The sequence below is a fragment of the Equus caballus genome, chromosome 25, assembly GCF_041296265.1.
Source record: "Equus caballus isolate H_3958 breed thoroughbred chromosome 25, TB-T2T, whole genome shotgun sequence".
NCBI classification, from domain to species: Eukaryota; Metazoa; Chordata; class Mammalia; order Perissodactyla; family Equidae; genus Equus; species Equus caballus.
In genome coordinates, this window is record NC_091708.1 from 41,830,033 (window position 1) to 41,856,258 (window position 26,226).

At 61.4% G+C, this 26,226-nt stretch overlaps 2 protein-coding genes across 3 annotated transcripts in view; both read right to left on the minus strand.

The window, feature by feature from the left end:
- Positions 1-593: 593 nt before the first annotated feature.
- QRFP (pyroglutamylated RFamide peptide) lies at positions 594-3,926 on the minus strand. The gene is made up of 2 exons (XM_070251065.1): positions 3,634-3,926; positions 594-1,786 (listed from the first exon to the last, which is right to left on the minus strand). Exons 1-2 carry the CDS (start codon positions 3,814-3,816, stop codon positions 1,370-1,372), a joined length of 600 nt encoding a protein of 199 aa, XP_070107166.1. The 5' UTR covers positions 3,817-3,926; the 3' UTR covers positions 594-1,369.
- Positions 3,927-8,061: 4,135 nt separating this feature from the next.
- The window catches only part of FIBCD1 (fibrinogen C domain containing 1), a 36,466-nt gene continuing 18,301 nt past the window's right edge, over positions 8,062-26,226 (minus strand). For both annotated transcript variants that reach the window (XM_023629156.2, XM_070250864.1), the window contains exons 6-8: positions 17,019-17,115; positions 12,574-12,753; positions 8,062-11,946 (exon numbers count right to left, since the gene is read on the minus strand). In XM_023629156.2, coding sequence (XP_023484924.1) covers positions 11,687-11,946; positions 12,574-12,753; positions 17,019-17,115 — 537 coding nt within the window. In that variant the 3' untranslated portion in view covers positions 8,062-11,686. The remainder of the gene's footprint in view (positions 11,947-12,573; positions 12,754-17,018; positions 17,116-26,226) is intronic.

A 26,226-nucleotide genomic window follows, 5' to 3' on the forward strand; every position in this document is an offset into this window, starting at 1 on the left:
CCAAGCTGGGCCCAGCCCAGTGTGGTTCTAAAAGGCTAATAAAAATCCACCAATTAATTGTGACAGCTCAATGGAAAATTATTCAATTGTGAACAGGAGCAAGCAACAGCTCGAAAGGAGGAGGGGAGATGTTGCCATAGTAACATCAATATAGGTTCTCATCTCAGCAGTCGAAGCCAGCCTGGGAGCCAGCAGCATCAGCCTGCCGTATCTGACACAGGATGGGATGCAGGACACACCAAAGCAGTGTTTGAAAGAGATGCTCTGCCTCGCCCCAGGCCTGCAGCCACTCCAGGCTGAGCGCTGGCTTCCCCTGGGGTAGAGAAGTTGTTTTCACAGTGCTCCTTGCTCTGAGAAAATCAGGGAAGAGCAGTCCAGTGCAGGAGCGACTGCCCCTCATACTGTGTTTTCCTATACCTTTGACTAGGGGTGTTTCACCAACTGCCAATTAAGGGGATGCTGGGAGAGTGTGTGGGTCCTTGCAACACAATTTCCATCTCCCCAAAGTTGAGGCACTTGCAGCTCAGAAAACCAAGTTCCCAGGGCACAGAGGACCCACAGGCAAGAGTCAGGCGGGCTGTCCATTACGGTGTTGCAGTGGTGACAACTTTTATTTCAAAAGGTACATACAACATACTCATATTTTGAACATTTGAAATGCAACCTTGCGATAGCAAAAACACACCTCCCCGTTCCTCTCCCACGAGACTCGGCTTGGCAAAGCCTGCACCATGGAGAAGGACCATCACCAGAAGGACACGGGCAGCCGGTTCCACGTGGCATCGAGATGCCCCAGCAGGGCTTTCTTGCCAGAGGGATCTTGTGTTAATAGGATGCAGAACAAGATCTTTTTCGATTTTTAGCTTTCAGAGCCATACTCTGTGCCGAGTGGATGTACTCACAGTTGCGCTCTGGGTGTCAGCTGCAGACGTCCCTGCGGAGAATGTCACGACTTTGATTACCCACTGTAATCAGTCTGCCTGCCTGCCTTCAGCACAGAGCCCACACGCCAGCTCTGCCTATTCATATTCATGGCCACCGGGGCCAGGGGACTGCTCAGAACCAGCCCGCCAGGGGAGGGCCTGAAGCGGACACTCTGTCCTCCATGAACTGCAGCAACGGCGGCCTGCTTCTTCACCGAGATAGGGCTTGCTTTTGTCACTTCATTTTTGACACCATCCAGGCTTTTGCTTCAGCAAAGTTGGAAATCAAAAGTCAGCACACACCTAACCAATGCTACTGCTGTGACTCGTCACCCTCGTACCCGCGTCTTCTCAGGGGCTAGATCCTTAAGTCTTGAAGAGGAGACAGGAGGGGAAATGGGGAGGGTCCTGGAGAAGCCCTTTCTTTCCAGGCTGCCCCGGCCCCCTCACCACCGGCCCCTGCCGAAGCGGAAGCTGAAGCCGCCTTTCTTCCTGCTGTAGCCGTTGAGCTCCTCAGCCAGGGTCTCTAAGGGGCCACTCTCCTTCTCGCCATCAGCCAGGAGGAAGCCAGTGGCCTCACTGCCGTCGTCCTGCCTCCCGAACCGGAACCTGAAGCCAGCGCGCTCCCTGCCCGCCGCCTGCAGCTCCTTGGCCGTGACGAGCAGGGCAGGTGACTGTGGAGCTCTCGGCCACGGAGAGGAGCCCCACAGGGAGTGGACTCGGGGTCCTCCGGCCAGGTCGGCCCAGCTCATTTTGCGCCCGATGCCACCCCTGGCGTCCACAGGCCCTTCTCTGTCCAGTCGAGGAAAGCAGGTGCCCAGCGGCAGGAGGAGGAGGTAGGACAGGGAGTATGGGCCTATCATCTGGTCCAGAGGAAAGAGGGAGAAGTTAGAGCTGACACGTGGGCCATGCATAGCACTTGTCGACAGTGCTTCCCGGGGCCCGGGCAGCCGTCATAGGTTGAGGCTGTGGCCCAGCCGAGCCCAGCTTGCGAGCGGCGTGAGGAAGTGTCAGTATGTTGGGGGACCAGGCCTTTGTGTTCTGAGCAGGCTCAGGAGCGGATTGCACCAATTAGCCTGGTTCTTGCTCTCCAGCAATCCCCTGGATTTGACCGCCTCGGCAGCTTAACGCTCTAACACACCGTGCTGGGATGGCTTACAGCAGTGCCCCGGCAGCCCCAGGAGAGCAGAGCAAATTTGGGCTCATTCTTCTGGTGTTATAATTATTGACTCTGGAGCCGCATCATCTCAGAGCCATCGGGGAGAAACTTAGTAGCCTCAATCCCACTGAGTTTTCAACTTGATAATAAGCGGGTCTGGCTAAGCCATTTATCGGGGACACCGCTAATGTGTCTAACGTGGAAGCGAGTTGCTCCTGAAAGCAAGAAACGGATTTGATGTTCCTGCCCTAACTCAGACGCCCACCTGGAGAGGAGCATGTGAACGTGGCCAGGGTGTCAGTGGTCCCTATTGAGCACCGTCTGTGTGCACGGCTCCACTTCATTTTCACAATAAACCTAATTTTTAGGAGTTGTTATTCCCATTTTTTCAGGCAAGAAAACTGCCAGAAGCCTAAGAGACTGTGCCCAGGCCACACAGCTAGAAAGTGGAGGCCTCAGGATTCATGATTCAATGGCCAGAAGGCTGCTTGGCATGCTGGGCCTGTGGGCACTGCTTCCTGCCCCTGTCTGATGCCATCCTTACGAGCCCACAGCAGGAGGGTACTGTCTTGGCTCCCTACAGAGGAGGCGGCAGGTCCAGACAGGCGACTGGCCCAACACCTCACCGCTTTCTGAGCAGCCCAGGTCTGCTTGGGCCCGACTCAGGAACTGCTGCTCCATCCCACAGATCGTGGCCCACAGGGGGCTGAACTAGAAGGAGAGCCTCCCCAAATGTCCCTGCCTCGGCCATCACTGCTCCTTCCCTCACCAAGGAGGCCTTTTTGGTGATGGCCGAGCGGGAGCCGGCTGGGCCTCTGAGGAGCCTCTGAGGGCCTCTGAGGCTGGAATGAAGAGAGCCGGTCCTGGAGAAGAGAGCACAGGACTCCCCAGAGCTCTGTCCAGAAACGGCTCCCTTGAAGACATTTCAAAGTGAACTCGGCCAGAAAGCTTTAAAAAACGATAAAAGCAGCCCTCCTCTACGCAAATCTAGCCCTCCTAAGCTTCCCGCATCTCCTGGGGCCAGAGCGACCTCTTGCCTGCTGGGGGGCAGCCTCTCCATCAGGGCCTGGGCAGAGGGGGGCCGTCTCCCCATAGAAAGCACAGCTGACAGCTGTTTGGACCCCAGCGGATTCCACCTGGTGGATGAATCCACTGGGGACTGGCCTCTGGGTCTCAAGAAAGGGGGCATCTCGATACACAGAACAAAGTGGCCTGTCCCCTTTCAGGGAGACATGGATCTCTTTGAGAGCCTAGTGGAAGCTTGGGACACTTGCCACCAAAAATTGGGCCCCAGGACAAGTCAGAGCTTCAGGTCCCAATGTCGGAGACATGGTGGGAAAAGCCCTGGACGGAAGGCCGGAGGCTGAGCTCTGGGGGCTGCTGTGGCCAGTCTCTGCACCGCTCTGGGCCACAGCCTGAGTGCTGGGCTCCACTCTCCAGGCCTTCCCAGTCCCGTGGCTCCCTGTGGTTCGGGCTGCCCGTGCCCAGCTCCTCACCTGGAGCGGGAGCGCCCGAGTGGGGTTCCTGTGGGGATGGAGCGGCTGTACTCACCATGCTGAGGGCCTGCTCCCCAGGAGGGCTGCTGGACACCAGGGCCGACTGGACAGGGCTCCTCTGGGTTCTTGTCCAGGAACTGTGCCTCCCGGGTTCTCCCTGCTTTATATAGGCCCCTGGGAAGGACTTGCCGCTGTGTGGGGACTTGATTGCTGTGCATTCCTGACCCTGGGATCCCATTGGGGACGCTGGTGGTGAAGGAGGGGACAGTGCTGACTACATTGATAAAAGACCCAACACAAACAGGATGTGGTCTGATGAGGGGCAGACAGGCGCCCTTTTCCTAGAGACCTGCCTCATTCACAGGAGAATGGGCAGCATCATTAACTGGTCCAGCATAGACCCTCGAGTCCCTCGGAGGAGGCATCGATCGATGCTCACCCTTAAGACCTAATGGTCCTGCCTTTGTTGGGTTTGCCTGGCTCTCCAGAGAGGCTGTTGGGTGAGTGGTTGTCCACGCCTCACACAGCGGCTGCCCAGCCGGCACCACTGCCCTGGGCCCGGGAAGTCAGACGCCCATGAAGCCAGCGACAGCCTTCTGCTCTAGGAGGGTGAGAGGCTGCGTTAGTGCCACAGTTCACTGGCTCTGGAGCGTTTCGAGGGGCGTCCGCGCCCAGAGGCTGAGCCAGGCAGGGGACCTCTGCTTCCCATGAGGGCGTGGAAGGGGCACGGGGCCCAACCTGGGCAAGCCCCACTCTCCAGCCCTCAGGGCCCCCAACCAGCTGGTTTGTTCCTCAGAAGGGAAGCTCGGTCTTCCTGCCACCACAACCCAGTGCAGGGCTCGGTATCTGACGTCCATTTGGGAAAAGACGGACAGAGGAGCGAATGTTTCAGAACTGGGCTGGCTGTGGTGGTAAGTCATGGAGATGAGCTGTTAGCCCAGTGTGGGGCTTGGCAAGGGCTGGGGGGAAGGTTGTCATGGTCATTGCTCCAGCTCTTCCCATGGCGCTCAGTGTGGAGGACAGTAGCGCTCGTCACTCCTCAGCCACTCACTCCCAGGTGGTTTCTCCTCAGGTGAGCTCCCAGGCCAGAGAGGGGAACGTCCCGTGCTGTCACCCACACCACATCCTTGTGGTGGAGTGTGAGGTTGGAGGGGCTGCGTTGTGGGCTCACACGTTCCTGTGAGATCCACTCTGATCTAGGCGGGGCCACTTGTTCACACCTCAGGGTGCTGATGCATCCCTCTGCTTGTCCTGTGTGTGATCACAGAGCGCTCCTGGGTCTGTTCTGGGCATGGGGGTCTGTGCAGCTGAGCCAGGGTACAGCTGGGCAGAGTGCTCTGCAATGTTCTCCAGGCACCGGCCAAGGGGGACAGTGGGCCCAGCACCGGGGCAGACGTTTGCCTGCAGGTGGTGCCAGGAGCTCCCCTCCCTGCCTCCTGTCCCGCCGCTGTGCCAGTGACTCCGCACCGTGTCCAAGCGCCCATGGGGAGACCCGCAGGAGGAGCCGAGATGGCCCAGCCGAGCCCCCAGCCTCTGGTCTGGCCTGACCCAGGTTTACCTCCACTGAGAGTGAGCGGGCAGCGAGGGGAGCAGGTGCTCGGTGAGGCTGCGGCCGCCCTGCAGTTGTCTGCCTGTCACCTTTGCCTGTGGGGTGCTCAGGGCTGGAAAACCACCCCACGGGGCCACCACCCACATGGCAATACAGACGGCCTTGTGGACATGTCCCCGGCCCCAGCCACCTGACAAAGGGGCTGGACTCTTTACCCTCGTGCTGGAGTCGGGGGACTGAGAATCCGAGGGTCCGAGTCAGGCAGTCAGGAGCAGCCCCCGCCCCTTCCTGCTCTCCAGCCTCGGCCGCAGCAGGAAGCACTGGTTACCCTCGGCCTTGTCTGAAGACAACAGGGCCAAGAAAAGGCAGGCGGTTGGGGCTGGCCCAGTGGCGTAGTGGTTAAGTTTGCACACTCCCCTCCAGCCGCCCACGGTTCGCAGGTTCAGATCCTGGGCACAGACCACAACGCTCATCAAGCCATGCTGTGGTAGCTTCCCACATAGAAAATGGAGGAAGATGGGCATAGATGTTAGCTCAGGGCCAATCCTCCTCACCAAAAACAAACAAATGAAAACCAAACTAAACAAAAAATTACTTAGGAGAGAAACCCTTTATCTGTAAGGAGTGTGGAAAAGCCTTTGGTCAGAGTGCAGAGAACCCACACCAGAGAAACCTTCAAGAAAAAAGAACAGCAGTGGGTTGACTGTGGGCCCCTCTGAGGGGTGACTGGGCTCTGGGTGAGGGCGAGGGCTCAGTGGGCTGGTGTGGGCAGAGGCTGCGCCCAGAGGGTGTGCCCATGTGCCGACTGGAGCAGGTGCTGAGACTGCTGGCGTGTGTCCATCTCTCCGGGGGCTGTGAGCTTTCTGAGGCCAGAGTCACCCCTGTGGGAGCCCAGGCACACAACAGAGGGCCTGGGGCAGCACCCCTCCTGCCCTGGGCCTGGGCAGTCAGACGCCTGTGAAGCTGGCGACCGCCTTCCACTCCAGGAGGGTGAGAGGCTGCGTTAGTCCTGCAGTTCACTGGCTCTGGAGCCTTTCGAGGGGCGTCTGTCACTGAGGCCAAGGCTGCCTCTTAGGGGCCAGTGTCGGATCTGGTACCAAACATCCCAACTCTGGGGGCTTGCCAGGTGCCCCCCGGAACACCTGGCCCAAAAGATTGTTTTCAAGTGCATTCCAGGGAATGAGACCCCACTCTTGAGCCGTTGGGGGTGACAACTGTGACACTGTTTCTGCCACCACCGAGACTCGGGGCAGGAGCATTGGGGCAGCCCAGGCTGGTCCTGCAGAGAGCAGCAGGGGCCATTCAGGGTTGGCGTCTGGCAACAAAGCCTTCCACAGCTTCAGGGTGAATGTGGGGGATGGCTGCAGCTTTGGGGGGACCCAAGGGGCCCGCCTTCTTACCCTGGGAGTGAGGGTCCCTGGGAAGCCGTCCTGGAGGAGCATCAGGGCCCCATGGCAGGTGTCCAAGTGGACCAGCAGCCTGGGCTCCTTGAGACACGCCTGTCCTTGCTTCTCTAAGCCTGCGCTGGGACTTGTCAGGGGCAGGACCTGGTGGGGTGACACAGCCTGGCTGTGTTAAGTGCAGGCCCCTGACTCGGACCCCCTCCCACGACACTTTAGCCACCCATGAGCCCCTAGAACTGGGTCCCACACCCGCTCAGCCACGCATCAGCTGTGGCCACGGACAAGTCATGTCACTTTCTGAGCCTGTTTCTCCCTGACTGGGGACAACAGCAGTGCCGGCATCACAGGGGTTGTGAGCTACTGGAGAAGACGGTGGGGGGTGGGGGGTGGGGGGTGGGGGGGTTGCAGTACCTACTCAATGCTTGTTGGCTGCTGCTGGTGTTCAGGAGAGCCCAGACGACACCCTCTTCGTAAGCAGGGCCTCCCGGGGCTGCCTTCTCTCTCAGAGCTCCCCACAGCGCTGGTGGTGCCCTCCTGCTGGGGGAACCTCTCCCCGTGCTGCCTCCTGCGCTGTTTGTAGGTAAGATGCAGGTCCCCATCGTCAGCTCTAAGAATCTCCGTGTGACTGAGTTCCCTGAATCTTTCCGATTGGCCCCGTGAGCCGAACCAGAGCAGGTGCCTGCTAAGGAACTGCCATGGGGGAGGTGTGGTGGCTGCAGGTGAGGGGCCAGGCTGGGCAGTGACCCCACTTAGGGCGGGTGTGGCCTGTGGGGAAGCAGTGCCCATCATCACCTCACTCCCATGACCTGGCCCAGGGTCCCATCCCCAGTGTCCCTCTGGGCCCCATGAGAGGGAGCGGGGGGTGGGGGGACAGGGCTGCAGGCCTGATGGCCAAGAACACTTTGCGGAGGGGACCCGTGTTCCCGCTGCCCAGACAGGCCTCTGCTGTGCCGGGTGGCTGGCCAGCGGCCTCTCCCCGCAGGTTGGCCGAGGCCGGGATGCTCAGTACACCCACTCCCCCTGCCTGCATGGGGCCTCCGCCACGGCACGCGGTAAATCATCTCATTAAATACACTCGGGATTGTTTTGTCCTTAAGCTTCAAATTCGTGTTATGAATAAATAGTCATGAGGGACTGTTGTTCCTAAAAAAGAGTCTCAACTCCTCAGGACTCCAGCCGCAGCCCCAAGAGAGACCCACAGGGGCAGTTTGTCACCCTGGAGACCCTGGTGGGATGCACAGACAGAGTGGGCCAGGTTCATCCCCTGAAGCCCGGCCCGCAGAGGACACACCGCACTGGGTGCAGCTCACAGGGAGGCGGGGTCGCTGCCCTGGGCCCCGGGCTGCTGCCAGGTGTGCAGCTGGCTCTGCTCCTGGGGCTCCGAGCTGCTGGGAAACCCTGTCTCCTGGGTAGAAATAAAAACGGGAGAGGACTGGGCAAGTGGTATGGAGGCAGTCCTGGAGGCTGGGGTGCCCGCCCCACCCCGTGCTCTGATGTGGGGCCCCAGGCAGGGTTAGAGGCGGAGCCGGGCCAGGTCACCATGAGACTTTATTGGGGACAGGAACACACGGGACACCAGGTGCACGCAGCCCAGCCTAGCACTGTCCAACACCATGCTCTGTCTGTCAGAGACATGCTGGCCCTGGGGTCCCCTCCCCACCCTGGCGCCCCCCACACACCTGCCAGCCTTGTGGACAGTCAGGCATGCCTCTTGGCACGGTGGGAGGCTAATGTGGCCGACCCCAGGTCAGAGCCCCGTCCCCACTCCCTGTCACGCCCGCAGTCCCACCGAAGTCCAGCCTCAGCCCTCCAGGTGTGCAGAGTCCTGCCTGCTGCTTGGCCCACTCTGTTTGGGGACAGCCCTCTCCCTGCAAGCACATGAAGAAGTGGAGGCCCCGGCCACTTGGACGAACGCCTAGTGTCCTTTGTTCTGGGCTCAGCACATCCCCGAACGTGTCCTCCTGCCAGCATGTTGCTCTTCAAACTCCACAGGACCGTGGGCCTTGCTGATGTCTCCCTGTCCCCCATGTCAGCACACAGGGCATCCCCCCCTCCTCCCGCTCCTCCCGGTGTAGCGGATGCAGCTGGCAGTTGCTGTTGACACGCCTCACTAAGCCTGTGAGTCCTGGGTGACAGGGCTCAGCCTCCGGGCTCCGGCCGCAGCCAGAGGCCTGCGTGGATATGGGTGGGGGTGACCAGCAAGAGGTGGGTACTGGGGCCCTCGCTTCTGCCCCAAGACAGCCATTATACAACCTATTTACAGGGCTGCAGGGGGCCTGCAACTTGAGAACCGCTCCCAGCTCAGTCCTCATTTCCCGGCTGACGGTGCAGAAGCCATCCCGGTGGAAACACAAGGTCCGTCCATCCTCCGGACTTGGGGAGCTCAGGTGGCCAGCCAACTGGCCTCTGGTTCAACTCTCAGAGATGTACCCAGTCTGGAGGACAAGGAATGAGGCCACTGGCTGGCTCCACAGAACCTACCTGCGCTTGTGGAAAGGAACTTCCAGAAGCTTTTGGGACAACACATGCACCATCTCAAGACCCCGGTGTACAGACCCCTCCCTGCTTGGCTCGCTCCTCATCAAAGGAAGAAGGACAGGGGCAGGTGCCTTGGCATAGGGGGGCCACAGGCACCCCACCATCAAACCATCAACTCGGGCCCCATGGGTCAGGGTTCAGGTATAGTGACCACAGGACCTGGGTGACCCTTTGCACATGTCTGTCATCCCCCAGGTCTCAGTGGAGCTGCCCCTGCCCCTGGCTCTCCCAGCATCCCCTTGTTCCTGTGGCCATGCCCATCTCCCGTGACGGCTATTCACGCTGACATCACACTGTGGGCTCCTTGAGACTAGAGCCTCCTGGCCCCGAGCGGTGTGCAGGGCCTGTCTGTGCCCAGCACCGCCTTTGCAGGGGTGCCCCTTAGGACAGGGGGTGTGCTGGCCTTGGCTGTCCCTTCCCTGACGGGCTTTGTGCCCACCAGCCAGTGTTTGGTCCTGCCATGTCCCCTAGTGGTGCCAGGCCTGGGCTAGGCATGGGGCCGGTGCTCCCAGACAGGAAGGAGTGGGTGTCTCCAGGTCGTCCTGATGCTGAGACCTGGACCACAGGCTCCTGAAGGCCGCCCTTGCCTGTCCGCCCGCCAGGTCCAGCTTCGGCATGTCTGTTCCATGGCCAAGCCCTGGCACGAGCGCCCCTGAGCCTCCTGACGCACACGCACATCTGCGAATCCCTTAACATCACACTCACCAGGAACTGTTTGATGACAGATCAGAAAGCGCCTGGCACCTTCTAAACAGTGGCTGGCTCTGCAAGGCTCGGCAGAAGCCGGCTCCAGCCTGGGGCTGGGGGGCAGAGGGGGGCTCCCCGGGATGAGGACGCGGCCTCTGCTCCTTGGCTGAGGGTCCAGGCCACTGGTTTGGGCTGGCCCTTGGTTTCTAGAGGATGGAGAAGGGGGCCGGCAGGTGTCATCTTGTTCACATCTTCCTCCACGCTGACCCACCCCCCTCGCCCAGGTCACACTGGGCTGTGATCCCCCATTTCTGGGCCGTCTCTGCTTCCAGCTGAGTGCCAAGAGGGCAGGTGACCCTGTCCGGCACCCAGGGCAGGCCTTGGCCCACAGCGGGTGTTCAGCAAACCTTTGCTGAATGCCGCTGACCAGGTGGGGTGAGAGGGGACTGGCCAGGTCGCACGCCAGCCAGTGGCACTCTGGAACTTTCCTGCTGCCCCTGGCCAACTCCGACTTGTTATTATTGAAGCACAAACTGCAGCAGAAGGGGAAAGGAGAGCTGAACTCCACAGCCCCCGTTCACCTGCCTTCACCTGCCTTCGGGTGTCCTGTGAGGGAAACCCCCTCCCTCCTGCCTGGGGAGGGGTCACCAGGGTGCCCCCGGCTGGGCAGCTCCCCAGGCTGACTCCCCAGCCCTCTCACAGGCCCCCATCAGGTCCTCCTAGGCGGGAACTCGAGAAACAGCCCTGCACTCGGTTCTGACCACACAGGCGTCAGGGGCCTGAGGCTGCTGAGCAGGGTTGAGGGCTGGCACCCACCCTGCCCTTTGCAGCACTGACCTTGGGAACCTGTGGTTCTTGGGGGCCAGGAGGGAAGGGCGCCAATGAGAGCACACTGGGCAGACTCAATGAGAAAATAGCTCTGAGGGCCTGGCCGGTGCTTCAGTCTCCCCCATTTGCCCAGTGAGGTCCCTTCCCCCGACCCGAGGTGGCAGCATCTACAGTCACAGCAGGGGCCCACCTCCCCACTGAGAGAGCAGTCTCCAGGTTGATGGGGTGACAGCCACCAAACCCCTTCAGGTCCAGCCTCCACACTCCAGGCCTGCTCCCAGGAGGCCCGGGGTCCTGTAGTCCCTGGAAATCAGTAGTGGGGGTGGTGCAGCCCCGAAAATCAAGAAGCCCTCATCCGCCCAGTGGTACAAGACCTGCCTCCACCTCCTGGGGCAGAAGAACATGGGCGGGGCGGCTGCGCTGCCCCAGGAAGGCAGGGGGCTGGGCAGGGCAGCCGAGGGGACTGGAGACCTCCAGGCCTGCGGGGACACAGGGTGGATGGGGGGGGGGTCACCTCGGGGCGTGAGTCTCCGCAGGCATCTGCACCAGCCTGGCCTGGGGTCACGGCAGGATTCATCGCCCCAGCCCAAGGCCTCAGGCAGCCCCAGCATCAGCCACACCCCAGTCCTGGGGGGAGAGGTGGGAGCTCCAGGCACCATGGAAACGAGGGAGGGGCCGGGCGGGCCAGAGGAGCTGGCCTCGGATCCATCCGACTCAGAAAGATCCATGTGCTCTGATCGGCTAAAGGGGCTCCAGGGGTGTATCTGCCCTTCTCCGCACCCCGGAACTCCGCGTGTTCGGACTGGAGGGGCCTGCCGGGCGCGTGGCAGACTCCCGGCCAGGAGACGGCAGACAGCCCGGGAGCCAAAGTCTGGCAGGTAGAATATGGGGTCGTTTGCCCGGCCCCTCATCAGCAGAGGCAAATTGGGCGGGTGGGGACAGCGTGGAGGTGACGTGTGACCTCCCCGCCCAGGGTGACTCAGTGTCGTTAGCCGGCCCAAGCCGGTCAGCCATGCGCCAGCGGGTGGAACATTCCAGCAGGAGCGGGATGGGGCGGGGCGGGGCATGGGGATGGGGCGGGGGCGGGGCCTGAGGGCACCGGTCTAGCGGTCCTCTCGGACCGGCCGGATCTTCATCTCGGAGAACTTGAGCGAGTACTGCCAGCCGGTCCAGGAGGACCACTCGACGCCGTCGGCGTAGGAGGCGTGCGCGCCGCGCAGGTACTGCCCGTTGAGGTTGGACGTGTGGCAGTTGCGGTACCACCAGGCGCCGCGGTAGAAGGCGGCGCAGTTGTTCTCCGAGTGGTCACTGTCGCGGTCCTTGGTGGTGAACTTCATGCCGCTGTGCTTCAGGAGGGAGTCCCCTGCGCAGGCGCGCACACACAGGTGTGTACCACGGGGGCACAGGTGCGCCGTGCGAGCACAGCTACGTGTTTGCAGTGCACTCCCCTGGACGTGCATGAGCACACACGTACACACGTGCCCCCTCATATACACACTGGTGCACACGTGTGAAGACACACCTGCCCCGCCACACCTATGGTGTCCATGGAGCTCACATGCACCCACGGTGCCACCTGGGGGTCCCCATTGCTGTCCCTGGGACTAGGCAGTCTCTACCCCTCCTCCCAGCTTCTACACATGCTCCCTTTCCTTGCTTTCTTGCCTGGGCCTGAGAGGAGAAACCCAGCCCAGAGGGGCTCTGCCACCACCCCTGAGAGGCCCAGCAGAGCCCAAACCCCACTGTCCTGGCTCCTGGCTCTCGGCTCCCTTTGCTCATCTGCAAAATGGGTGACCTGTCCAGGCCTTGCTGGCCTCTCGTGGTTGGGATGCAGACCAGGCGGGACGTGGAGGTGGAGGTGAGAAGCCTTGATCCTGACCCCAGAGGCCGGAAGCACTGGACCCAGCAGGCAGGACTTCCTATGTCCTCCCGGGGGGGGAGGCGGGTGGGCTGCCCCCGGCCTGTCCCCTGCAGCAGCCTGGCGCCCTACCTGCGGTGCCCGAGTAGTCGGCCACGGTGAGCGGGTACCCGTCCTCCTCGGGGTCCACGGAGAACAGGCCCACGCCGAAGCTGCCGTAGTGGGCGTAGGCCGTGCCGTTGTCGAAGTCCTCTAGGTCCACGTGGAGCTCGTAGGCGGCCTGTGCGGTCAGCGCGTGGATCCTCTTGAGCCCTGGAGAGGGGGCGACAATGGGGGTGAGGGGGTGGCCTCCCCGGAGAACACCAAGGAGAAACGAGAGCTGAGCTCATGTGGTTGGTGACAGAAAGGGACAACCACCCCCAAGTGTATGCTGTCAGCCCTAGGCTGCTGCTTTCCTCCTGTGGGCCAGGTGGCCGGAAACTGAGGACTGACAGGTGTTCAAGTTTCAGGCTTTCTCTGCTGTAAGCCAGGCTGCACTTTCCAGATGTTTTGAGCTGAAGGCTGGTAGAAAAACTGCAGGAGTCGGGAGGAATCTGGAAAACCTTCTGCGTTGAGGGCCATGGCACCTAATCCTCTCTCATACTCCGGGCTCCAGCCAGGCAGGTTCTGATCCTCGCACGCACTTCCCTGATCCTGGCCTCTGAGCCTTTACGCATGCTGTTCCCTCTGCCTCGGACACTTTGACACTTTTCCCTCACTCCTCCTCAGCTGGTTACCTTCTGTTCATTTTCAGGTCTCACCTCCTCAGGAAGGCTGCCTGACCCCCTGTCACGGTGGAGGGCCTCTCCCCTCAGAGGAATACTGTACCCCAGCTCCATAACCCCCCCCCCAACACACCCCATCCCACTTCCTCCCTCCGTCCTCCCGTCCTCAGCTCTCCTTGCATCCTGGGGTCTCACCCCAGGCCTCCCCCGGCCCTTCCTCTCTCCCCCTTTCGCCCTCTCTCTCTCTCTCTCACACACACACACACACACACACACACACACGCGCGCGCGCGCGCGCGCGCGCGCTCCCTCCCTCCAGGTGCTTCCCTGCCGTTGGATTACGTCTCGATTCAGAGGGCGTTTAATGAACGCCTGATGATAGTCATCAGCCTCGAGTGACACCTCCGCAGCCTCCCCCTCCCGCCGTCCCTGCCTGAGCCCCACGCCCCACGTCGTGGGTCAGCCTGTGCCTGCGATGGCTGTCAGAGCTGGGCCGACCCACCCCCGGCCAGCCCAGAGGGAGGCCTCTGGTCCCGTCATCCAGGGCCAGGGCTGAGAGAAGGAGCCGGGCGCAGGTCATGCAGGACCTGCCCAGCATCTCCCACCGCAGCCCGGGGCCCTCGCCTTCCTCTCCTCCCCGGGCTGGGGGCTCCAGGTGAGCCGCTCTCCCTCTCTGGGCCCAGCTTGCACACCTGTGCAGCACCCCTCCCAGGGCTGATGCGAGGGGCCAGCAGGACCTCACACACTGTAAAGGGCAGGAGGCAGGCGACAGGCAACAATGGCAACAGCCACCACATGGACAGCACTCGAAAATGCCAGGCACTGTTCTGAGAGCTTCCTGTGGAGTAATGAGTCCAGCGCAATTAGAAGGAGTCCAGTTTAATTAAAGAATCCTGTTCAGCTCTCAGAACAGTGCCCAGCCCATTGCACACGTTATCCAGGCGTTTGCCACGGCCGTCACGATCGATCCAGTGAGGCAGGCGCTATTATTGTCCGTGTTTCAGAGGTGAGGGAAATGAGGCACAGGGAGGTTAAGGAACTGGCCCTGGTCACACAGCTGGTAAGTGGTGGAGCTGGGATTTGAACCCAGGCCCAGACTCCTTGCTCTTATTCAGTTCTTGCTCAGGACGAATAATCTGAATCAGAAATAGGGCAAGAAGGAGACCAGCCCAGTGGGGATGCTGGAAGATTCCGTTCCCCACCCCTGAATGGCTGCTGGTGCCCAAAGACCCCCCCATGAGCCCCTGGGCGGGGTGCCCTGAAGGAGGGCGAGGCGGGGATGCTGGGGCCTTGGATTCACTTCACCCTCATCTCCACCCTTCTTCCCTTGAATCCCACTGCTGTCGCTCCCTCGGTCACCCCCCCGTCACCCTCCCTCTCTCTCGGTCACCTTCCCTCCCTTGTTCGCCCTGCATTTCTCCAGCCCTGTTGATCTGCCAGGATACTCTCGACCCCCGCTTCCGCGGGCCCCTGGATGGTGAGCCGACACTCGACCCCATCATCCATCAGGGTTCCAGTTGCAGAGCAAAAGGAAGGAGGAGCCAGTGGATGAAAATGGCCAGGGGAAACGGTCACCCCAGCGAACTCCCAGAGGGATTAAAGGGCTGAGCCTAACGCATAACACCAGAAAAGCATTGGAAAAATTACAAGAGACATTTTAAATAAAACCGGGAGGGGAAAACAGAGCCTAAAATGCAGAAGATATGAAAGGAAAAGATGGGCAATAATTGACTACATAAAAATTTTAAACTGCTAGGAAATAAGCAATAATGTTACAAAAAAAAAAGCTGAAAGATAAATGAGTAAATATGTATCATGTGTATCTGACAAAGGATCAATACCTTAATATGTAAAGAGCTCCTGTAACTCAACAGGAAAAGACAAAACACTCGAGGAGGAGGGGACGGCAGTGTGGAAAAGCAGAGGGAGGGAGCGCAGGGGAGCTGAGGGCTGGGCCCGAGTTGACATTCTCATCAGGCTCCCTGGCTGCTGGGAGCTAATCAAGACCCCGCTTAAATGCTTCCTCTGCACCCTCGGTGGCTGCCGATAGATTTCAATTAAGATGCCGCCGAGCGGCAGCGGCACCCACACTGCTCCAAGGGGCGGGTGGTGGTGCGGGAACAGGGCCCCCACCTGGCCACCTTCTCTCTGTCTTTACACACGCACCTGGGGCAGGGGGATGGGTGAAGGGTCTCCCTTCTTAGAAGCTTCTCTCTCACCCGACCCCCATCCTGCCTCTGCTTTTATTCATTCAGTTGAGGGTACAGTTCAAAGCTTGGCTGGGCTTCCCCCACCTCAACACACACACACACACACACACACACACTCGATTGTGACTCGTGTCACTTGTGCCAAGCGGCCTCCATTGCTGAGCCTCTGTTTCATCATCCACAAAAGAGAAGGACAACAGCATTGCCACCGGCCTAGGCTGGGCGTGAGGTGTTGGGCCAGTGCACGTGAAATGCTCCCCACAGGCTGGGCACACAGGAGGTGCACAGTAAGTGGGGACAGTGGTCATGGAGTCCACACCGGGGTGTCTGGCCTCTCCTGTGGCCAGTAGCTGCCTGGGTGCTGGGGACGCGGCGGAGGTCAGGGCAGAGAAAGTCCTGCCCTCGTGGACCCCAGGTCAGGGGAGACGGACATTAAGCAAAGGACAGCGTACCCAGAGCAGTGGGCACGCACCCGGACCCTGCCCCTGGGGCTGACCCTCCCCTTCCCCCAGGGGTCCACTGAAAGTCCTTACAGACCTGGGACCCTCCTGACTCCCACCTGGAGTCCAGACCTCGGCACTCAGCCCTCCGGGCGGTGCTCCTGCTGGCCACCCCCTCACACCTGTGCTCTGACCTCCTCTCCCTCCTGCCCGGCTGGGGGCCATGCCCAGATACCAGTGCCCAGGGACACTAACGTGGGACAGGCATACCGAGGGGTGTACTGGGTCCTTCAAAGGATGCTCAGGGGAACACGTCATCCCAGTGCCCCATGCTTATTTTAATATATGTCAAAATATAACGGGGTGACTGCTAATGGGGCCACCGGCTTTCTTTTTGGGGTGGAGAAGATGTTCTGGAATTAGATGGTGGGATGGTCGCACAACTCTGTGAATATACTGAGAACCACTGATTGTACACTTTAAAATGGGGAATTATACCACACACACAAAACCCAGCCTCACCTCAAGCCACAGCTCTCCCCCAGATACCTACAGGACCTCAGCCCTGTGATTTTTATGGATGTTATTTTTCAGAATAAAATTACGTAAGACAGTCAAATTTTAAAATACTGAGCGAATTTAAAGATAAACAGTAAGTAAATAATAGTAACAACAACAGTAGTAACATAAGCTTTTTGCCCTGACTTTGTGCCAGGCAAGGAGTCCGTGCCAGGCAAGGAGTCGGTGCCAGCCGTGGGAAGCGGGCCGCTGTGCCATGGGGGTGGCGGGAACCGTGCCCGGGAGCACGGACTGGCTGCTTTTTGGGGAGTTGGGCCCTTGGTGTCCAGAGCACAGCCATCGGGCATTGCTGACCCCGAGGGTAAGGCAGTGTTGGGTCCCCTGGTCCTCCTGGCGCCTAGAACTGAGCCCGGCGCCTGCCACAGCTGGCCCCACCCCAGCGGCCAGGGCCCAGGACCCCGGGAAAAGCACACATCTCCGCGGAGCCACTGCTCTGGCTTCCTGCTCGCTGACCTCGTTCACACTGAAAGCATCGACCGCAGCGGCTGTGAGCCACACAGGCCCGCCGCGGCCGGGGAGAGCCCCCTGGGTCCAGGCCGCACAGGGGGAGAGCGTCCCCCCTGGGGCGGGCTCAGCCATCTCACCTAGCCAGTGCTCCCCTGTGAGCTTGCCGAAGCCGTCCCGGTAGGCCTGCCAGCCGCGGAAGAAGTTCACGGAGCCATCCTCCCGGCGCTGGAACACCTGCGAAGGGAGGAGGGGGATGGAGAGCTGGCACCCACCGCCCCGGGGGCCCCCGGCCCCGGCCCGGAGCAGAGCAGGAGCCCAGGAGCCTTGGGGTGGCCCGAGGGGGGACAGACCGGATGCCACAGGCCCCGAGAGGTCCCCTCAGGAGGGAATCACGGTGGAGCGGTGAGGGGCGGGGTGGAGAACACCCGGCGCCCGGGCCCACCTCTGCGGCCTCGCTGTGGGACCTGCACTGGGCCTGCTCGGGCCTCAGTTTCCCCACGGGTTAAATAATAATGGGGCTGGGCAAGGGTCCCGCTGTCTTCTCCCAGGTCAAAACAAAACCGAACAAAACCCATTCTCTAGCCTTTAAAAATCGAGAACACACACACACGCGCTCACACACAGGCTTGGCCTCTGGAGCTCCATCTCTCATAATGCCTCCCCAGAGTCACGCAGGGCCCCCCCCCCCATTAAAAAAAAAACAACCGGGCAGGGGGTCCCTGGGGCTTGAGAAACCAGAGCTCCAGCCACTTCTCCGGGGAGGACGAGGAGGCCGCGGCCGCAGCATGTGACTCCGGGCCGAGCAGCAGCGAGCTGCGCCCGTCCCTCATCTTAACAACATTCCTGATTTGGGAGCCGGGAATCCCATCGGTTAAATTGCTTTGAAATAAGCACCACGCTGGTCCGGCCGGAGTTTACAAGCTCGGCTGACGACGCGCTCCCCCCGCCCCGCCCGCCCGCCCCCTTTCTGTTGAACCAGCCTCTTCCCCGCTCGTTTGCAGAGGCAGCACCGCCGTCCGTGCCGCCTCGGAGGTTAGAGATGTGGCTGCGGCGCCGGCGGCCGCCAGTTCCATTACTCAGCAGCCTGATTTCAGCCGCCTGGAACGGCCGGCGCGGCGTCTGCCCGGATGCTCCGCGGCGGTCCGCGGGGACCCGTCCGTCACAGCCTTTGGGCAGCCCTGACGTCAGGGGGCGGGAGGAGATGACCTCTCTCTCTCCGGCTCCACCACCTCAAACCCGGCCCGCCCGCCCCCGAAATGCGGACGGAAGTCCTCAGGAGAGCCCGGCGCTCGGAAGGAAATTCGATCAGGCTCAGGGAGATCTGAGAGGCGCGGGGAGCTATTGATGGCTGCGGATCCGGACCCAGAGCACGCGCCCTTTGAACAGCCTGATCCCGGCAGAAGCTCCGACATTCCCCTGAGAAGGCGTCGGGCAGCTGGGAGCCCGTGTCTGCCGGAGGGGGGACTCTGGGGGACTGGGGAGAGGGGTCGGGGGTGGGGAGCAGGGGTTACAGACCCGGGCTCTAGAGCTCTGGGGAGTTACCACACCTCTCTGAGCCTCAGTTTCCGCATCTGTCAAATGGGGACCATAGTAGCACCTCCCCCAAAGGCTGTGGCGGTCCACCGAGAATAAGCGCAGGGCCTGGCACGCAGGCAGAGCGCAGTGATGCCAGCTGCGGAATGCAGCCCAGAGGGGGTCTCCTCCCCTCCCCGCCCCCTCAGCCCCTGCCCCAGGCCACACGTGTCCTCCTTCCAGCCCAGGCCCTGCACCTCTCCTCCCTGAGCCATCCCAGGGGGCCTAACCAGAGGCCCTGGAGGAAGGGCAGGGTCCTGGGCCCCGCGTTTACCTGCAGAGTGGCCTGGGTAAATCATCCCTCTGCTCTGGTCCACTTTCCTCACCCCCTGATAAGCCCCGCCTCCCAGGACCTCAGCGAGGAGCAAATGGCACAATAGCTGGTATTATTATTGCCATCACTATTGTTTTTCCGGTTAGTACTATCAGGAAGTAGAAAGTGGGGGTGCCAGGCTTCCGGGCACGGGCAGGGCATGAAACTGGACATTGGATGGACGGGCAGAGTGGCCAAGACCGACGGGTGCTGAGAGCCGACCATGGCAGATGCTTGTCCTTGGGTCCTCCTCGTCCAGGGCACACAGTACTCACCAAATCCTCACCCCAACCCCGGCGGCCCTGTTCTGTGTCGCCCTGGCCCCCCTCTTCGTTACAGTGGACAGAAGCCCTGACACTGGCCAGAAGTCAGGCGGCCTCGAGCAGCGGAGTGGGTGGTCTGACCCACACCCCATGCCCGAAGGCCAGCATCTCACCCCTCACATCCACACTCTCATTTGCCCTGGACCAGGGCGTCCCAAACCTGGGGCGTGCCCCCATGTCTCCCTGCCAGCCTCTCGTGCCAAGGGCCCACCTCTAAGACCACCGCCCTTGGCCCCCGTTTCCCACTGCCCTCGGGTGTTGGGTGCCGGTCATAGGTGTGACCCGCGCGGGCTGGGTGCATGATCAGCGGGGGTGAGCGCATGTCAGGGGCCGCCTGGGCCTGCCTGCGTTTCTCCTCCACCTGGAAAGTTCTCTGCAGTCCTCTGAGCGTGGCCGACATTCCTGACGAGACTGTTTGAATCTGCACCAGCTTCAGAGCCGCAGCGATCGTTGCCAACAAGGGCACTGTAACCTGAGCAGTGATGAATTGTGACCCGTCCCTTGAGGGGCCGAGACACATCCGTGACGCAGCTTTACAGGAGTGGCTTTTAGACTTTTGGACCGTGACCCAGGGAAATGCAGTTTACATGGTGACACGCACGCTCACGGGCGTTTGTATCCGAAACAAAAGCTTCCTGAAATGGCACTTGCCTTGCCTTTGTGTGGGCTCTGATGTTCTCTACCCTGTACCCTCTCTGTGACTTAAAAAATACTGCTGATCACAACCCATTCAATTGATTTCTCCACCTGCCAACAGATCACGACCCGCAGTTTGAGAAACGCTGCCCTGGACGTGGCCGGCCTTTGCCATGGGCTGTCCTTACTCCTTGGATCTCAGACACGGAACCTTGGCCTCACCCTCGAGCCGATTACAGCGCGACGTGGCCAGCAGGTTCCAAGTGTGCGAGGCCACAGGTCATCTGCTGGTTCTTGCGGGGCCCCAGGAGTATGTGAGCTGCATGCCAGAGTGAGCTGCAGGTGCAGCTTCAGATTTCTGGAACCAGCTGGACTTCAGGGACGCTGGATGGCCGGATGTCACCAAGCAGAGGCCTCCAATTACAGAGCAAGGATGAGCCAGACAGGAAGATGCAGAGAGGGAAGCGAGTAAAGGAGTGATGTCTCCACGTCCGCCTCCTCTGCCCTGCCCCCAGATCATGAATCCTGGCTTAGGCAACAAAAGGAGGAGAAAGGTAGGGACACAAAATGAGTATTAATTTTGAGGCTAAAATATTTGTCGGTCCAGCTCCCGGGCACCTCCCTTGGGTTCGGGCTGCAAATTGATTGATGTAGACGCGCCTGCCGCCACCGCGGCCTCCTGCGCAGGTGCCGCGAGTGGGCAGACAGACGAGCGTGTTTTCCTGGTGCGGATTCTCAAAAGCCAGCCGCTCGCCACCGGCGCGCCTTCCAAGTGCGGCTCAGGGGGCTCTGCCAGGGGAGCGCTGGGCCCACATGGTCCTGCAGATGGTGCCGGCGGATTCAAAGGAAGGAGTGGGGTGGCGGGCGGGAGGGCGGGAGTTGCAGCGTGGCTCACTGCCGTGTGATAGTCACACGGGCTCCGGGACCGTCTCGCGCTCCGCAGGTCTGGTGCCTTCCACGGACGGGGCCTGTGTGACCTGCTCCTTGTTTGCCAAGGTGCCAAGGGCACCGGGTCTTCATCCTGGGCGCTGGAGCCTGGTCCCTGGTCGCCCCAGCGCTGGCCAGTGCCTCCTCCAACAGCCCGGGTGGGGGACGCTTCATGCTTCCGTTTAGCAGATGAGAAGACTAAGGTTTGGAGGTGAGGTGGCCTCTGCAGAGTGAGGGTGCCTCAAGTCTGGGGTGCTGGGGCCCACTGAGGCCAGAAGAGGGGAGACTGTCAGTGCACAAATACAGAGACTGAGGGTGGCTGGGGGTGGACATTGCTCCCCGACACCTTCCAGCCCACCTGCCCCCGTCATAGCTGAGCGGGGCCAGCCCCAGGAAGCGCCTTGGGCTGGCACCAGGAGACCCAAGTTCTGTCCAGACTCCGGCCAGCAGGCTGTGGGCCCATCTAAGTGTTGGCTCCCCTCTTCTGCAGAATGGAAGGGTGGCTGCCCCAGGCCCTCTGTTGTGTGCCTGGGCTCCCACAGGGGTGACTCTGGCCTCAGAAAGCTCACAGCCCCCGGAGAGATGGACACACAAGCCAGCAGTCTCAGGGCAGAGCAGCTCCTAACCCGGGATGTTTCTTCGATCCTCGTGACTCAGTTTTCTCATCTGTAAAACAAGGATTATAATAGGCTCTACCCACAAGGATGCAGGGATGGTTAACTGTGCTGGTGGATACCAACGCTGCATGATGGTAACAATTGTTGTCACGTGTGCTGGGAGCGCAGCGGAGGAGGCACCGTCTGCTGGGGCGGTTGGGAGGGTGGTCCAGGAGGGCTTCCTGGAGGAGATGCTCAGCTGAACTGCAGATTGGGCAGGGTCTTGGCAGGTAGTCAGTGGAGCTGAGGCCCAAGGGATGGGGGCTGAGTGGGTCCAAAACCTGTGAGATGGGGGGGTCATCTCTGCCACCTTGGAAGGGTCCCCAGGAGGCAGCATCTGAGATTTCTCCTAGATGCTGATGAAGCTGCTGCAGAAACAGTTACCGGCAGGGTCGTGGTGGCTATGCAGCCGTGGTGCCACCAGCCTCCCAGGCCTCCTGCGCAGTCGATTCCAGGAGAAGAGGTGGACGGCTGCAGCTGAGGCGGATTTGGTTCCGAAAGAACAAAAAACTTGGACATGGAACAGATGCGGCCCCCCTCAAAGGCGGCCCTGGGAGGCTTGGCTGGCTTTCCTGGGAGGCAGTCAGTCACTCTGCACATCCCCTCTGGACTCCTCTGGGCAGTGCCCCCAGGGAGCCCCCAGGCTTGCTGGCAAGGGCACAGGTTCCAGAACAAGGCCGAGCTGAGTTCGAATCCTGGCTCTGCCTCGCACAGGCCATGTGCCCTCAGACAAGTCATGGACACTTTCCGAGCCTCAGTTTCCCTCTCTGTAAAAAGGCACCACCAGCAGCCCCTTTGTCACCCCTGCGGGGTCTCAGCGAAGATGCAAAAGCGTGGACCAGGTGGCGCACAGGAAGCCTCACCACGGCCACCTCCCTCCCCTTCCGAACCAGCTGCCACGCCCAGAAGGAAGCGGGCCCACTCCTTGTTTGTGACTGAAAATGGTACCCCCGGGCCTGGCGCCCTGCCGCGTTTCCCAGGCTTGGCAGTCGGCGCCTGCCGGCTCCTGGCAGACACCGCTCAGAGCTGCCATTTATCAAACGCTGAGCCTCCACGTGCGCCACCCCGTCCGCGGTAGAAGTTTGAGGACTCCAAACGGCCTTGGAAGGAGGCAGGCTCTCTCTATGCACATCGGTCAGGGAACGTGGGGGTGTTGTCACCGGTCATTATGAGCGTGTGTGCGGGCTCCCAGGACTCCCCAGAGCAGTGGGGAGCCGGTGACAAGCAGGTAGCAGCGTGGCCCACTGATGTCTCGGCAGGTCCTTCTGCCACCAGAGCCTCTGGGGCAAGGAGGACTAGCCACAGCCTCAGCCCGAGCAGGGAGGACCAAGGCCCCTGGCAGCCCTGCAGCCCTGCGGCCCGCCCGGCCTCCCCAGCGTGGCGTCCCCGGCTGGGGGCTGCGCCCACATCCCGGCTGAGGGCCGGGGCGGCTGGGAGCGTTTCATCTCTTCCTGAGCCGGATCCCACTGCGGGCTGGGCTACTTGGTGGCGGCTCCTTTGATGTCCTCCAAGCGAGGGAAAGATTTCCCTCCCTGCCTGGGAGCTCAGGTGGGAGGGAGCAGGCACGCGGGGAGGGGCGGGTTTCTCTCGCAGTGGAGCCAATTCGAGGCGTATCGGATCTGGCTGACTGCAAGCGACAGTAAATTGCCTGGCAGAGTGTGGTCGCCCTGCAGAACGGGGGGCTTGGGCCCCTCGGCTTGCGGCCTTGGGGGCAGCTGGCCGTGCTGTGGATCCGAGTCAGGGCTCGGAGCACAATGATTCTGTGGCAGATCCCTGTGGTAGGAGATGCTGACTGGACCTGGTTTCTGTGTCCCCAGTGGTCACGCACAGACAAGGGTTTGGCAGTCTGGTCGGGGTGGCGGTGCTGCTACAGGCAGATCTCCGTGGAAGCAAGGCCGTGCCTTGGGGCAGAGAGGCGGGGCGGTGGGGGACCCAGTCTGCTGATGCTGAGCTGGGCGCTCCTGACCGAACAAAACCTGCACTGGGCCCTGGGCATGGCCACCCGGGTCCCCAGGCCCTGCCAGGAGGCTGACTGAGACATGAGGGCTCCCCTGCTGGCCGGAGGAGGAAGGGGACGCCCCAAGAGGGGACGTGACCTTTCCAGTGTCACACGGCGGGGGAGGTGAGCTTCGTTCCACGTCACCTTCCAGATGGGGAAATTTGGCCTCTATTTCTACAAATCTCCCTCCTCTGTGAAAACACCGCCTGACTATAAGAGCCTCCTGGGCAGATCCAGGTTCCTCTGGTCACAGGGAGTCCCCAGGGCTCCGCCCCGCCCCTGCGCCCCTCGTCTCCGCCCCCTCCCTCACAGGGGAGCAGCCTGCGGAGGATCAGACTCCCTCCCCACGTGAGCAGCACTGTTGGGCCCACTGAACAGGTGAGAAGAGCGAGCCTCAGAGAGGTGAGGCGACAGCGCCCAAAGACACCAACGGTCACTCGTTCTGCAAGTATTTAGGGGGTGGCGACAGTGTGCAAGCACCACGCGCAGCCCTGAGCTCTGGCGGCCACGAGATGACCAGTCGCTGCCCCGTGGGGCTCGCCTGGCTGGGACACAGACGGCAACACCTGGACCGGTGATCACCTAGCCGCACCTGTGACGGGTGCAAAGAAGGAGCATGGGGGTGACCTGCTGGTCAGGGAGGCCTCCCAAAGGACACGGCGACCACGCTGGGCCAGCGAGGAAGACCCCTTGCCCAGGGTCACAGGTCAGCAGGAGTGGCCCTTCCTCCCTGCCCTTCGCCCCTCCTTTTCTGGGAGGGGGTGTGTGTGTCAGGTTCAGGGGTGGCCTTAAACAATTGGTGTGACCCTGCGTGGCCTGGGCCCCTGTGGCCTTTGCTCATCATGGAGAGGAGGCTTGAGCTCAGCTGGCACCAGTGGCCACACAAGCTGAAAGGCCACCTGGAGGCGTGTGTCCATCGGCCCCTGCAGCCTCCCCACCCCAAGGAGCCACGCGTGGCCTCATTCCCACATGGCAGCACCGACTCTGCAGCAAGGATTCAGGACCCATGGAGTTCACACTCCCTGAGTGGCTCCCCCACAGCCCCCGAGTCCCCTGGCCCCACAGCCTGGGTCACTCCCTCCCTGGGGGATCCCGGGGCGGCGGGAGCCCACTCTGCCCTCGGGAGAAAGCCCAGCTCCTAATGCACCTGCAGCACCTCACACGGCCCAGCCCTGCTGCCTCCACCACCTCGACCCTGCCCCTCGAGCTCCGTGTGCCAGCAGAACTGAGCCACCGTGGCTCCAGGACAAGCCCCGCCATCTCCCTGTGGACCTTGCACGTCTGTTCCCGCACCTGGAACTCTGTTCCCTGCCTCACTCCGCTCCATCTCCCAGCACTTGGACCTCTCTTGGCCGCCCCCGGCTGGGTTAGTGGGGTGGGGCTGTCATCTGGGCTCCCCGATGGCCTCCGCCGGCAGCCCTCGCACAAGTCAGCCGACTTGTCCAGCTCCCCACCAGGCCGGGAGGTTGCTGCCAAATCCTCTGGCCCATGGCTGGCACTCATGCATAAATGAGTGCCACCGTGTGACAGTCAGTTCCACAGACGTGCGTGAGGCTGCAGGAGGCCTGGGTGCTGCCCCAGGCGGGCTGCTCATTTGCAGGGCGGCCTTGGACAAATCTCTTGCTCTCTCTGAGGCTGCCCTGTAGCCTGGAGGGGCGTCACTGCAGTGCTGGCGAGCGCAGTGGTTCTATAAACTGTAAAGCGTCCCCCAGGCGGGCAGGGCTGCCGAGCGCCATCCTCGCCTGGGCCAGTGTCTGCGGGAGGCAGGCTCTGGTTGGTGTGTCCTGCCCCAGGCGCCCTGTCCAGCAGGGAGGGCCATCCGGTGCCAGCACTCCAGGCCCGGCAGTTTGGACAGGGAGCCTAATGAGGATGGATGGTATTGGGGTCCAGAGAGGCAGCGGCCAGCTCCCCCAAACAACAATTGAGTTTCCGAGAGATTCCATGTGGCAGGGAGGCGATCCTGACAGATGCCCAGAGGTAGCTGGGAAGAGATTGCTTTTGACGGAAGCCTAAATGGATATTAACACTTATTGGCCACGCAAGCACTTCTCGGCCGAGAACGGCCTTTCTTCCAGGGCCCCCGGATCCAGGAGTCCGAGCGGGAGGGCCAGGAGGCCGGCAGTCCTCACCCACTCGCCTCCGATCGCCCCCCAGCCCTCGCCTAGGAATCACCTGCCTCCCGGCCCAGATCCTGATTGACTCCCCCCGGAGACTGGCTTCAAGTCCACCGGAGTGGAGAGGCACAGCCCGGGCCGGCGTCTCGGTCTTTCATTAAGCCTGTCCTAACCCTTAACTCTGATTTCTGGGCTCTGGCGCTGTTTTGCCGGCCGAGGGGTTCCCAGAGGCAAATGCCATAACTCAGATGTTGTGAGTTAGGAAAACGAAAGAGCTTTTAGACGCAGATGCAGTCTGTTTAACGGCCCTCCTCCGGAGCTGGGGGAGGGGCTCAGCCGTCTGTCTGTCTCTGGGTCTCGGGGGGATTCTCGGCTGTTCTCGGCCAGCACTGCCCTCCAAACCACGCCCGTCTTGGCCCCTGGCCCGCCCGCCCGCCTCACTCGCCCCTCCCTGTCTCACCCCTGCTCGGAACGGCTGACCCCTTTCAAAACTGACCCGGGCTGCCTTCCCCTCTAGGAGCTTCTCTCTCCCCTCTGCCTGGACATCACTGCGCCCAAAATAGTCACCACCACGCTCCGTGGTGAGAAAGGAGGCACTCCGCCTGCCTCTGTGGGCACCGCGGGAAACCGCTGAGCACACGCCCCTGCTCCAGGTCCCCACACCGTTCCCTGGACCACCGTGGATGCCCTCTTGGTGGGGAGCCCGGCGGGGGTGGGGACACACATCTTGGCCACTGGTGGGTTGCCAGTGCCTTGCGCAGGGCGCAGCTCCTTGTCATAAGTAGCTATGGGACAGCGGCCAGAC

What these genes read in the sequence shown, in the direction of transcription:
- QRFP (XM_070251065.1), bottom strand. Translation starts at nt 3,816, where the DNA reads ATGGGATCCCAGGGTCAGGAATGCACAGCAATCAAGTCCCCACACAGC. An exon ending in GGGAGCAGGCCCTCAGCATG is followed by an intron (nt 1,787 to 3,633) that starts GTGAGTACAGCC and finishes CCTCTGGACCAG; the next exon opens with ATGATAGGCCCATACTCCCT.